This window comes from Pagrus pagrus, assembly GCF_965226575.1.
Source record: "Pagrus pagrus genome assembly, chromosome: 12".
NCBI classification, from domain to species: Eukaryota; Metazoa; Chordata; class Actinopteri; order Spariformes; family Sparidae; genus Pagrus; species Pagrus pagrus.
The window spans coordinates 31,195,617-31,210,595 of record NC_140196.1 but is presented as its reverse complement, the minus strand read 5'-3'; the positions used below and the strand labels follow the sequence as shown (position 1 = coordinate 31,210,595).

General features: G+C 40.9%; 1 protein-coding gene across 2 annotated transcripts in view; it reads left to right on the top strand.

Annotated features, from left to right (window-relative positions):
• The window catches only part of LOC311266480 (phospholipid phosphatase-related protein type 4-like), a 160,855-nt gene that overhangs the window by 52,041 nt on the left and 93,835 nt on the right, over nucleotides 1-14,979 (top strand). For both annotated transcript variants that reach the window (XM_084368855.1, XM_084368854.1), the window contains exon 2: nucleotides 9,103-9,288. In XM_084368855.1, the coding sequence (XP_084224981.1) occupies nucleotides 9,103-9,288 (186 nt within the window). The remainder of the gene's footprint in view (nucleotides 1-9,102; nucleotides 9,289-14,979) is intronic.

Here is a 14,979-nt window from a genome sequence, read left to right as displayed (position 1 = left end):
TCCACCAGGGAGGGATTGTGGATTGGAATGAGGGTGCCATCCACCACACCGATCACCCGGGGGGTCCCAGCCACTGCGTGGAACCCTTGGTGGACCTGGCGGACCTCGTCCAGTGTGGTGGGCAGCTTTATGTGGGTCCGGGCATTGGGGCAGGAGAATCGGTGTCACAGCTGCCACACTCCGTGACACCGATGCCTTGCTGAGGCCGGTGCCATCCCCGACCACCTCCAGGAAGCTCCCCACTGCGTAAAAACGCAGCGCAGCCAGGAGGCTGCACCCCCGCGCTGAGGGCAAAATTGCAGCGGGTTGCTCTCTGGATGTGTGGAGTGTGATCAGCCGTTGGATCTCCGCACGGGGCAGCCAGTACTTTGCCTGACAGCACGTCCGGTGCGGAGAAGTGTTGACGCACGTATGCATTTATGTAAACCGTCTGGCTTCGCGCACGGCAACGCTGTTGGTTCGCAGCGAGAATGTGCTGTATTGCAACCATGGTTTCTCACACGCGCGGACTTTGGCAACGCATATATAGCCGATAGAGTAGCAGGTGAAGCCTCTCTGGATGAGGTTCAGCTGAGTTTAATTACATCTGTTTCCTTGATATCTGTGAAATGCCACAGGGTTGTTTTTTTAATGTGTAGTACTATAAACTCATATATGCAGATGTGTGTGGAAAACTTAAACGTGTAATTCAATAAAAAGTTGTTTTTTTTTCATCTACTATTAGCCTATGTTTCTTGCGCCAGTTCAACATTGAGCATTGTTTTATTATTCCGAAAAGTGGAGGATATAAATTTCCCTGACGCGGCTTGATCACTGAGCATTTGGTCGCTAAGAAGGCTGTTAAGAGTGGGTCAGCTCGATCTTACATTTCCTTCTTAGTGAAAGATCTTCTTAAGCTAAGAGCGACTCTGGGAAACACATCCTTCTTTCACAGCGTTCTTAAGAGCGCTCCTAAGAAGATCTTAGCACTTAAGAGCTTCTTAACGAATCTGGGAAACGCGGAGGGGTTCCATACAACCTGTCGGGGTTTATCTAACTTTACATTATCCCGCTTATTACACGGCTCACGAGTGAAATAAATAATAAATAATCACCCACAATGATTCAGCAGCGACAAGGTTTGGTCGGTGAAGTTTTCACTTTCACTTTCACTTTCAAGGTCGGCCTGAGAGAGGAGCTGGACAGTGGTGCTTCTTATGCTGTGGTTGGTGTAAAGCGTTGAAATCCAGCTGTCTTGCTTATGTTGCTATATATTGCCAGGGCGGATCAGAGTGTCGTCCCTAGCAATGGTCTGTTATACTTGACGACGGTCATTATACAGAAATAACGGACCGTAGAACACAGCGATGGACCAATGGAGAGCAGCATTCAATAGAGCCGTGTAATAATGTTAAATAGTGTGCAACATGCTGTACAGCACAGCTAAGCTGACAAAGACACTTTGAGTGACCTGTGAGGATGGTTTGCTCAGTGACACTAATGATTCAGTCCTCTTTGCTCAGCTTGAGGATTCGGTGTTAAACATTCAGTTGTGGATGTATTTAAAATGTCTTCTGTTCTTCACACAGTTAAATACCTTTCCAGGTAATATTGAGAGCATCCTGATAATGCTGACAAAATGTTAGAAAACTTTCAGATTTCTTATGTACAGCATCTACTGATTCAAACAAAACCCTGTCCAGTGCTCAGTGCTCAGACGCTGATGATTAATGGTGCATTTGTTTGGATGCACTACTGTTGCTTCCTTTTCCTCTGGTATTAAGAGGCAAAAAAAATTATTTCTCAAGTAGTGGTTAGCCTACAAGGTTAGCCTGTGCAATGGTGGTTATAGAGTAAGACTGAGAACTGTGAGTCCCATTAATGTCCTTGATTACAGCAGGGAAGTCTGTTGTAATAATTCATGCTCTTCTGTTGGCTTGTTGGTGCAAACATCTGTTTGGCATGTGTTGAACTGAAGTAGTGAAATACAGAGCCAATGTACTGGCCCGCTTCCTGGGTAGCTTCCCGCTAGCTTTCAGTTTTCAATGCAGAAAGGGTTTCTGATCTTTAGAAAAAAGCTGAAACATGATACTGATGTTTTCTATCTATAGTCTGAACTATATGGGCATCTTTTAGCATCACCAAGCTAAAGAACAAAGCCATTGTTAGCATGCAAATACTACAGCTTCCACAACTTTTAATCATATGCATCGTACTGTGTGAAGCATCCTTGGGTCTCATGAAATACGCTATATGAATACAAGCTAGTATTATTATTGTTATTATTATTACTATTATTATTATTATTGTTATTATTATTATTACTATTATTATTATTATTATCTAAACCTCATTGGTTTTGATTTACATAAAAATTATTTGTAATTGACAACCTGAGAGTGTGACTCAAAAATAAACTTTCTTCAGAATAACTTAGTTTTCCAACATTATTCCTACACAGACCCGGCTGCAGAAAACAATTTAAGGGGGGGCATTACATTTTTTCAGGGGGGCAAACTTTTTCAACCTACATTTTATTTGCTTCAGGCTGAACAATGGCTCTGTGACCACTCCTACAGTGCGGAGAAATAATTTTCCTCTTACTAAAAAGGGGCAGTTCATCCCAAAATATAAAAAACAAACAAACAAAATAGTGTAGTGCTGTGTCCATGCGTAACGCATGGATTAAAACAAAAAAAAAATCTTTTGACTGAAATGTTTTTTCGAGCTGTAGCCAAGTCATATTCCAATTTGTAATTTGTGAAACATGTTACAGGGCATTTTACTTGACACGTGCTAAAAAAATAAGATAAGATTTACAGCCTCACCCCACACCATGTTCTCTAATGCAGACATCAAGTTTAAATATTTGACCAAGTGTTTTACAGGAGGATGATCTGAACAGCTGTTCTATTCACACTTACATTTTTCTTTGTCTTTTCAATGTAATTTTCAATCTATGAAATCAATCTGTGCCTTTTTTTGCCAAGCTTCTCTCAAGTTTTACTCTTTCAAATAATCAACCATCTACAGAACTTGTCAGTACGCTATTTTTCTACTTCTTCTCATCATCATCATTATCATTAATTATTATTATTAATAATATTGTTTAAAGTGAGCATCTTATCGTTTAACAGAAAAATACATCATACAAGCAGCAACTTTTGCAGCCTTGTCAGTCTGATGGCGAGTTCTCACTTTCTGTCATCACTAACATGTTAATAATCAAAGAAGCTCTGAGGCTTTGTTCTATATGTTATAATACAAGATTTCAGCATTGAGCTACAATCAGGCTACATTCATGACTCTGTACAGTCAAACTAACCAAAAACTTATTATTGATCATCAGTATAAAGTTTCAGGGCTGTAACCATGGTAACTCACGGTGCCAGAGGGGAGGGAGAGACGCTGAATGAAGCCGTTTACACAGACACACTGCAGACAAAGTCCAGACTATAGTTGTTATTTCACACATGTAGCACACAACAGGAGACTCTCCGTGTCAGACGAGTTCTCACGTGCTGACTAAACTCAGCTGATAACGTAGCAGCGCGACGAGTCCTTGCTAGCTAAGCAGCTAAACTTTAGCGCCGCTCCGTGTTGAGATCCCGCCCTGTGTGGGTCACTGCATTGTCATTGGTCAGGCGAGCACACTGTTAACGATACCATTGGCTGTAGAGTGTGGCAATCTGTCAATAAACATCAGCCAACAGTTTTCCTCAGATCTACATTGATCTCACAAGTCGCCTCTGTTAAGTTTGAATGACGGAAGTCCGTCGTAGCGACGGAGAACTTTAATCCATGCGAACGCCACAGCTAACTAGCGAGTCTATGAGCAACTGCGACCATGAACGTCAAGTACTAACAGCGTTACCCTCTCATGAGTATGACTCAGTGACCCGCCCCCCCAGCACCTGTAATTGGCCAGCACGTTTCCTTCGTTCGTTGGTTGAATTGTATGATCGACAAACCGAGATAGGAATAATAGAGCGTTGGCCACTCCGAGGTAATAAACAAAACCCAAATAAAATAAACAGCTTCCAGCCCAGGGCGGGCACGGCTGACTCTGTGGGCGGGCACGGCCCGCCAATGCCCGCCCATGCCGCCGGGACTGTTCCTACATAGTGTAACTTTAATTGACCACCTTAGTGCACGCACGCACACGCACGCACGTACACACGCACGCACACACACACACACACACACACACACACACACACACACACACACTTGCTGCCCCCCCTTTCTGTTTCTCTCTTCTTTCTGTTTTCTCTCCTACAGCAACATTATTGGCTTTTTTTGTCAGCAGTAAGTTTTAGACTCAGACTCAGACAACTCAGACTCAGACAACTATATTAATTCTTTTGGGAGGTTCCCTCAAGGAAATTGAAGCTCCATGTCACTTATAGCACTGTTTCACACACAGTAGAAAGTATACATATAAATAAAAAGGTATACATATAAATAGTTAAATATAAAAGAACAAAACACTGGAAGAACAAAGTTAAATGTATTATATACACACACTTTTTCGCGGCCTGACCCGACGTTAGGTGGCACTATGGAGCCCCCTGGCAACACTCACCTCGAATCATTTTGAATTCAGATGTGGGCGCGCAGATGTGACATATGTTCTGAGTTTGGTGAGTTTTGGGGTATGTTCAGGCCGCTAAAAATATGCAGTCAACTGGAAGGATGAAGGAGAATAATAATAATCCTTACAGATACAATAGGTCGAGATGCTCGGGCACGATCACGAATCTCGTGCGAGGACCTATTGTATCTGTAAGGATTATTTATTATTCTTTTTTTCGTCCTGTTTATAAAGTCGACTAAATATCCACAGCTAATTACTTTTAATTAGCGGCACCATAAGCTGTACAGATTTTCCCACTGAAGTTTAAACCTGATCAACACACCATGTTTAGCATTGCGTTGACGTCTCCTACCCACAAGCTAGACTTAGGTTGTAGACTGTTTTGTAAACCCTGCTACACTTGAATGATTTGTGGAAAAAATACAGAAATGTCAAAATTATGAGAGTTACAATTTATAGAAATAAAAAATCAGTACTAATGGACCAGCATATTAATCTCACCTCAGTAAAGTGAAATATTGAACATTATTCCTGGTAAACATCAGTATGTTAGCATTGTCACTGTTAGCATTTAGCCATGCTGATGTTAGCATTTAACTCAAAGCATTGCTGTGCCTAAATATAGCCACAACCATCACTTTTACTTATTAAAGAGCCACAAAGTCTCTATCTGATCCTGAATGGGCTGAGTACATACTCTCACTCACAATACTGGAGTTTGTATTGAGCCTGCAAAATATTATTATACTATCCAGTTATTATTTTTGAGCTAAATTCACTTGTTACATGTCTGTTTGTTTTCAGGTTTCTGAAATCAAAAATTTCCTCAAATACATTTGTTTAGGGTTACGAAACAAAAATACTCGGTTTACTTTTGTTGACTAGTATTTTAGTTGCCCAAAATAAAATACTACAATAATTTCATTTTTAATGTATTAGTCTATATAATTTGAGGTGCTGGAATCAGAACACTTTTGCTTGTCTTAATTATCTATTGTTAAGATTGCTGATTAATTTTCTGTTAATTAACTAATTTAATCTTTTCAGCTCTACTACTTGTAGAAAGTTTAGATGACTTACTTTTCAAGGGTAGATGTGACATTACTGCATTTAAAGCAGCAAATTAAAAACTTTGCATAATCGCCTAAAGATTGTCACACAAGGTTGTTGGGATGAAGTCGTAATTAACTTGTGTAAGGACAAAGTGCTTTAGGATAAAGGTACAAATGGAGCTGAATAGCAATAGACCTGATATCATGCTGTGTGTAACTACACAACAGCATGTTACACTAAATAATGTTTTTTATATTAGCAGCTTGTTGACTGCAGCTTGTATTGTCGACTCATTAGAGCTAAAATTGGTGATCAGAATTGTTCAGTTTAGTTTCAGTAAAGATTCCTTCCAGAAATGTGTATTTTAAGATTTATAGACAATATTCTCCTTTGAACATATTTTTTGTCTGATGTAGCTTTATCAGTAACTGGGTTTCCATCCAAATGTATTGAATTTAAGAGCAAATGCAAATTTATGCCCGTTTCCATTCGTTATTGTTTTGCGATTATTGGGAGAGGAGGAGTGCACCATGAGATTACGTCATGAAAGAGCGTGAATGTATCCATGACAACAGTTGACACTCAGCTGACAGTTGACACTCAGCTGACACTCAACATCATGGACAATTTACTGGTGAACCTGTCGGCTCTTGGGAGAACATTAGCTACAATTTTGTCAGCGTTCACAGCCTACAAAACCCTCCTGAAGAGGAGAAGGAAAAGAAGATTTTAATGTTATGAGTGCTGTCAGAGTTTGCTCCCTGTATGTGTATGTATGTATTGTCTGTTTGTTTGTATTTGTAAAGCGTCTTTGGGTACCCTGAAAAGCGCTATATAAAACCTATGTATTATTATTATTATTATTATTTGCTGGAGGGAGACCGCGTCGTTCTCCATTTGTTTGGGAACGTCGCCGGGTGAAGGACTTTTGGGACGTCGTACCACGACCAAACCTGTTTCCATAACAAAAAGTCGCATTTTCCTTTTATCGATACGCTGACAAATCCACCCCCTCCAAGCGTAAAAACTTTTTTGCGAATTTACTGCCTTTTTTCGAATTTCTGGCGTTTCCATCCAAGTATTTATTCGCAATTTTTGAAAATGCGAATAAGAAAAGGTGGATGGAAACGCAACTACTGAAAAGCTCAATTACCTTGTTAAATTCTTATATTTCATCCACCTGTTCTTCCTCAATGAAAATTACTTGTTTTAGCTAACTTCCTCTCTGTTTAGCAGTTAGCGGTCCCCAACCTCCTCTCCAGGTCATCTCACTTGCAAGACTCCTTTCTTTTTTTCGAAGCAGCTCTCTTTGCTTCTTTCTTTTCTTCAAGCGTTTTTCATCACTTGGTCTGTTTGGCATTCTGAGCCATCACCAGCAGTGCTGGAATCGGTAGCTTTCCCTGTTCCACCATCGCAGGTGTAGGTACAAGAACAGGAGGATCCTGCTCTTTGTGTGTTCATCAAGCAGACAGGATCACCTTTATTTGGAGGTCTCTGTCCTGATTGGATAAGGTGGGCAGGGATACCAGAAAATGTCTTTTCTCTGTTACTGCATGAGCAGGAGGAGGAGAGACATGGGTTACCGACCAAAGAATCTATAACAATGAACACTGTTGGATTATAAAGCAAACACTTTTCAAATGAGAAAATTAAGGCCAGTCTATTCAATTAGAGGCCTGTGGGCCTCATGCGCCCCTGTCGCAAGTGACACAGCATATAAACTGATATATGACAAAACATATGAACTACAAATATAGTGTACAGTATATGTCCAGTTATGTCTCTCACACATATTTTTATAGATGTGATGTACACACAGTAAGTCACCATATACTGATACTACAAAATTTTTGACTGTGTCATCCACAGTGGTAGATTAAATAAAGACAGCGCACCCCATGGATCTGATCCTGGTACACTGAGATGATTGGGCTGAAACAAAAAACCCAAACAGCAACACAAACTTGTGCCATCAGAATAATTCTATAGCTGGTATCAGTACATACAACCTGTAGGCAGCTTTATTAGTGTGTACTGTAAATGAATTTGAGAAACATAGTTGTTTTTGGCCTCCACTGACAGTGTAATTGTATAACATTTAATTGTATACACAGTAGAAGATCCATTACGTACCCTTGTGTTTGTCCTTCTATTGTAAGTGAACATCTGTCTATCAGTTTGATTTATTTTCCAGGAGCCAGTTTTTCAAAATATCTTTTAAACTCACATTCAGTGCAAGCGAGGTCTCCTGATCAAGATTTAGTAAGTTTCTCCTTGCCAACTTGGGCCCACGTGCATTTGATGCTGATGCTTCACGCTGGATTGGCATCATCTTCAATCTGTACTGTAACACAGATTAAAGAGCAGGAAGTAAAACTCTTTCTGCTCTGTGAAGTTTGTAGTATGAATATTTGCTCTGACAATATTTGGTCTTGTGTTGAGAGTCTTGAGTCTTCAACCTTCTCCGTTCAATTTGGTTTTCATAATCCTCTATCGGCAGTGTGTGTGTGTGTGTGTGTGTGCTGTTTACCTCACAAGTATCAGATTAACAGAAGCAGACAGAGGTCTGCTATTCCTCAGATCGCTGACCTTCACACACACCATGTATCTCTGCTCTGTGTATGTATCTGTGTGTCTCACCGTGACCGGGCTCAGCTGAGGTTAATATGTCCCTTCTGTTGAGAAAGAAATGTACTGTGTATACACAATATATATTGTGTAGTTAAACTGTAGCTGAATACTGTATATTGTGTAGTTAAACTGTAGCTGTATACTGCATATTATGTAGTTAAACTGTAGCTGTGTACTGTATATTTTGTAGCTAAACTGTAGCTGTATATTGTGTAGTTAAACTGTAGCTGTGTACTGTATATTTTGTAGCTAAACTGTAGCTGTATATTGTATATTGTGAAGTTAAACTGTAGCTGTATACTGTATATTGTGTAGCTAAACTGTATACTGTATATAGTGTAGTTAAACTGTAGCTGTATACTGTATATTGTGTAGTTAAACTGTAGCTGTATACTGTATGGATAATCCTTCACTTGCTCTAATGAGGACATTTTGATTTGATCATCATGTAACATGTTGATGCTCCAAGCTGCACTTATTCTCATGACCACTAGTGGCTCTTTTCTCCACAAACACTTTGAATGTGTTGAAGTGAACTGGAAAAACCTCAAATATCCAAATGTAAAATCTCTCTTTTTTTTTTTTTTTTTTTTACTGAAAGAAGACATAACTGGAAACATTTGGAGACGTAACAGGATGAACATATTGAGGAGAGACAAACACTGACTACTGACAATGGAGGCAGCAAAAACAAGAATGACTTATCTCAATATGTACTGGATGGATTACCGTGAAATTTGAGTCAATAATCATTTTGGTGATCGTCTGACTTTTATTTTCTTAGTATTTCCTTTTGATGAACATTTTCTAAATTCTTTTGTGTTGTTGTTTCTTCCCTGCAGCTCCCTATCCTGGCCTCTTCTGTTGTCAGTCTTTATTTCCTGGAGCTGACTGATATTTTCCAACCGGTGCATTCTGGGTACACTTGTAATGACCGCAGTCTGTCTCTGCCCTACATCCTGCCCAGGCAGGAAGTCTGCCCACTGCCTCTGCTCTTCAGCTTGGCATTCGCTGCTCCCACTGCAACTGTAAGTAAACCTCCACCTCTATAGTCTATAGTCTCAGCACTGGACCTCTCAGTAATATCTTCACGAGGCTAACACACATATTGGTTTCAGGGACTGTGATTAACTATATTAAACAGGAGCCACCCAGCTGTTGTTCACCTTAAAGCTGCTGTAAGCGTTATTTTCTCTCTATAATCCAACAGTATTCACTGTTATAGATTCTTTGGTCGATAACCCATGTCTCTTCTCCTCCTGCTCATGCATTAACAGAGAAAAGACCTTTTCTGGTATCCCTGCCCACCTTATCCAATCAGGACAGAGACCTCCATATAAAGGTGGTCCTGTCTGCTTAATGAACACACAAAGAGCAGGATCCTCCTGTTCTCGTACCTACACCTGCGATGGTGGAACAGGGAAAGCTACTGATTCCAGCACTGCTGGTGATGGCTCAGAATGCCAAACAGACCAGGTGATGAAAAACGCTTGAAGAAAAGTAAGAAGCAAAGAGAGCTGCCTCGAAAAAAAGAAAGGAGTCTTGCAAGTGAGATGACCTGGAGAGGATGGTGGGGACAGCTAACTGCTAATCAGAGAGGAAATTAGCTAAAACAACCACAACGCTTACAGCAGCCTAAGGCAAAGGTGTGTTTCTGTGAACTTGTGTTTCTCTGCAGCCCAGTTGCAAAAAGTAAATGTGGACAGTTGACGTTTTTTCAAACCACTGATATGTTCACATTTGTACATGTCATCACATGTACCATATTGACATATGGTTCACATTGTGTTCACATTACATGTTGATGACCTGACTTTCATATTGGGAGGTGGAGGGGAGGCGATGGAGTTACAGGAGAGAAGGCTGCCAAGCCAGTGACTGCAGTTTGAGACTGTGACAGCGGACATTACTGGATGTTTTTAAGCAGGGCTGCACAATATTGGAAAAAAAACTGACATTGTGATATTTTGTTTTTCTACGATATATAATGTAATATGAAAATATACAGGAATGTTCACCATAAAACTTGAATAGCTCTATTTGCAGACCTGCCAACATGTACGCATTTTTCGTACTTGTACTCGTACTTGTACGAATTGCTGCTCTCCAGGTACGCATTTGTTGCATCTCGCAGTTCGCCGGTTTCAGTTTCTATGCAATTCCAATCTATGAAGTTGATTCTGCCGCTGACCCACAACAATCTGCGTGCAAGTGGAGTGAAAAGCTTTTGGCCAATCAGAGCCCTACATTTTAACACCCTCGCCCACCTGCCCCTCCTAGCCAAATGCTTCGCACGTTCAATTCAATTCAGTGCCTCAAGCAAGTCAGGGTGGCCGGATAACTGATCCCTCTTCACCCACTTGCTGTCACTGCTAATCGCCTGCATCCCTTTAGTTCTCAGCCAATGCAAACAGCATTGAAAAGGTCAAATTAAAGCAACATTAGGTAGTTTGGACTCATTACTACCCCCGGCTGGTTGAGAAGCGCAATTATCTGTCACTAGAGTCGTAAATACTGTCCCTGTATGAGCATCCCTGGGGAAAATGAATACATGTGAATTTGTTGAAAGAGCCGGCGAATCACGAAATCGTCTGAAAAAACCTCAACCGAGTGCCAACAACAAGCTAGATTCAGAGATAGCAGCTGGTAGTTTGTTAGCATATAGGCTGCACAGCACATTAGCATGCTAGAATTATTCTCATACCAAGTTGGTTGTAGTGATTGCACCGACTAAGTTACTTCCAAAACACGACGCTTGGGCGTGAATGTGTTTAGTAACGTCTGAAAATATAACTACGTTTTCGGGAGTTACTAAGTACAATCGCAAGTTGACGTTTTGTTCGGCGTAATAACTACAACCAACTCGGTATGACAACAGGTATGACAACAGTAAGTAGCATGCTAACGTTACCTCCCGATCCCGATCACACTGTTCAACAATTACGTTGATTACCTGCATGAACTAAGGAATCCGCAACTTTTCAAGACAAGACGTTCATAGTGTTTTAGTAAGTTAGTCATCGTCCACAGTCACTACATGAAAACGTGCAAGCTGACGTTGTGTTCGGCGTAATAACTACAACCAACTCGGTACAACAGTAGCTAAGTAGCATGCTAACGTTACCTCCCGATCACACTGTTCAACTATTACGTTGATTATCTGCATGAACTAAGGAATCCGCAACTTTTCAAGACAAGTCGTTCATAGTGTTTTAGTAAGTTAGTCATTGTCCACCGTCACTACATGAAAACGTGCAAGCTGATGTTGCACCCTCAAAAATGACAGGCCGACAACACATTCTTCTGCTTTTTATGAACGTTTATTAACATTGTCCACGGTTCAAAATCAAGCACTACAACTTAGCCTCAATATGCTCTACTGCTTCAACACCGCTTTCTCTGAGTCTCTCCCTCTTAAAGGGATTGCGCTCCCTTCTTAAAGGGTAAGTACGCCAACTTCCTCACAGGTAAGTATAAACAAATGATGCTTGTAACCATGGTGATAAAAACACAATGAATGAATTAAAGCACTTATTTAGACATATTTTTTAACTGGACATAACTGGATATGAAAAGAGAAAGAAATAAAGAATATTATTTCAGTGCGCTACACCCTCCCCTACTAAAAAAAATAAAATGGTGGCAAAACATTTTTCTATAGGTAACCAAATATGCACTTATAGAACATCAAAATAAGACATCTGAACATCTTTAGATGAATTATGACTAGTATACAGTTATATAATCATCCAAACATCAATAACTACACATCTGGTGACTACCACAGCATGAATACAGGATAAATAGTTAACTCTTTCTTTTCCTGTGTAGTTGTGTCGTCTTAATCCATCGGTACATTGGTAGGCCTCCCAAGTCCATTAAGTCACATGTGGCAATATCTACCACTCCAACATTTCTTAATGTAACTATACATTATACATGCATAATGTGTAGTGCTATTTATTACAGAATACACTTTGCGTCACCACGTTATACTGTAACACCTTAATTTCTGTCAATAAACCTATTTATCTTATGTGTAGTCTCTTGTTTTTGTTTCATCTCAAGAAATAAGTTTCTGAAACATGACTAGTACGGTACTGTAACTGTATTAACAAATATTCATCCAAATATGAACTTCTAAATTAACATTAGCTGTGTTACTGGTTATAAACTCAAACAACTACTATTTTATATCAGTCTCTACTTTCTTAGGGGTGTAATACTAGGTTCTCCTAGTTCAGCTTATGTCAGGATACGTCTTGGTTGGCGTGCTCTCATGGAATGTCTGACTCCCTCAGATTCATGATAGTCTTTGGGAGACCCCGCCACTTCCTCAGACAACTGAGGCTCTGGTTCTTGAACTTCCGGATCTTGATTCTGGCCCATCTCCTGCTCCTGCTGTCTTGTCTCCACCACCTGACCCCTGTCTTGAACAGTGTCCTCCTCATATTGTGGCTGGTTCCTTTCTTTCTGAATGAGTCCTTCAGCCTGAGTTCCTACTCTAAGAGGTTGTTTTGCTGTGGGTCTGACAACTGGAGCTTGCAGGTTATGATGAGTGTTTTGACTTGGTCTACATATCCACACAGCATATTCTTCCTCACTTGAGCTTTCAGAGCCTTCCTGGGGAATCTGAGCCTTTATTGTCAAAAAAGCTGGTGTCAGGAAATGTAACAGCTACCTCACTAATGGTTAAACTATAAACCAGCACAAAAATGACAATTACCAACATATCATAAGCCATCATGTTCTGAACAGACACACTAAAAACACTTACAAAAAGTAACATTTTAGTTTTAGAACATAAATAGCAAACTTACTATTGATATTAAACTGTCAGAAAAAACTTATCTCTGAAAAAACTTGAAAATTACTGAAAATAAACATGAAATATTTGCACCCCTGATATAACCAGCAAAGGGAGTGGAGTCTATGAATAAAGAACAAGTCTGTGTTCTCTGTGAAAACCATTTGAGAGAACCCAGCGGGAAAGTTTCAGAAGCCAAGCCTTTTGCCTGCATGATTTTGTTGACTTGCTCAGATTTTGTTGCTCTGGTCATTTTTCATTTTTATACATTTGGGAGTCTGCACAGGGTGTTTTATTTTGAAAATTGACCGGATGCTCTATGCCGTTCCTGTGTCTCTGACTTCCTGCCGGCGTGATCTGCTCTTTGCAGCTTGTTGCGGCTTCCGTCAAAATAGACCAGGCAGCCAGAACGCAAAGCAGCCATGCACGGCTTGACTCTACTGTGCGCCAGAGCTGATCGCGGCCACTTGTGATTTGTAACACACTATCTGCTACTAGGGGATGGAGAGTGATGGCAGGTTAACAAGGGGGATGCTTTTTGGTAATTTTGCTAACAAGGGGGACAGCATCCCCCCTCATCCCCCCTCAAATCGCCTACTGGGGATAGGTGATTTGAGGTTATCATTGCATTAATAAACTTAATACAGGACTCCATCTTCTGTCAGATTTATACCTTTGTAGCCTTAGCAGGTGGGCTATTGGCTTCATCTCGGAAATTTCCAGGATCTTTTGGGTCCAGAGATGGTATGTAGGTGGCTCCGACTCTAACCAATTAATTGTAATGCATTTAATTGCTGCAGTTAATAGTTTGCAGCTCTTCCCTCTATTCCTTTGGGTTTTACCCCTAATACAGCCAGCCATGGGTCTTCAGGGATGTTAGCATGGATAACCTCTCTGAGAGCTCGATATACCTCATCCCAGAATCGTCTTACGGTGGAGCATGACCAGAATATATGAAAAAAATTACCTATTTGTGCTCCATCATCATGGAGCACAAACATCAACATCGCATGACATCTGTCTGCAAGAAAGGGGTGAGTGCATTCTCCTTCAGCTGGAAGAAGAAAAGGGATTTGAGTCAAGCTCAACAGAACTTAAACTACCTCAACAAAAACTCATAACAGAGTCGCCAACTAGATGGGGTTCCAAACTTGCCATGATTGAGAGAGTGTTGGACCAAGAAAAGGCCATTTCACAAGTCCTGAAGGCCGACAAGAAGACAAGGCACTTGGTACCATTATGGCAAGATCTTGATGTAATGGAGTGCGTTAAGAAGGCCCTTGGTCCACTGAGAGATTTCACTGATGCACTTTCAGGGGAGGACTATGTGAGCGTCTCATATGTCAAGCCAGTCCTGCACCTGCTGAGAGTCGACCTCCTTAACCTCAGTGATGATGACAGTGAGCTAACAAACACAATCAAGACTACTATCCTCAACTACCTCACTGAAAAGTACCAGTATCCCACCACTGATGCCCTGCTGGACATGGCTTCGCTTCTGGATCCGAGGTTCAAAACCCAGTACATTGACAGTGTCAAGAAAGAGGAAGTACAAGCCAGAGCTGTGTCTGAGCTGGAGTCCATGTTGAATGAACAAGCACAGCATCCGCTCCCGTCCACATCACAGAGTCCTGAGGCAAAAGAACAAACACCACCAAAGAAAGCAAAGAAGAAAACATTAGCCAGCTTTTTAAAAATCTCAGGTGCTGTATCTGCAGCTGGCACATCAGCTTCCCTCCCATCTCTAAGAGAGGCAATAGACGGGGAAATGAAGGCTTATCTTTCCACACCAAATGCAGACAGTGAGATGGATCCTCTCGAATGGTGGAAACTCCATGAGGGAAACTTTCCACGAGTTAGCCAACTAGCTCAAAAGTATCTGTGCATTCCAGCAACAAGTGCTCCCTCAGAA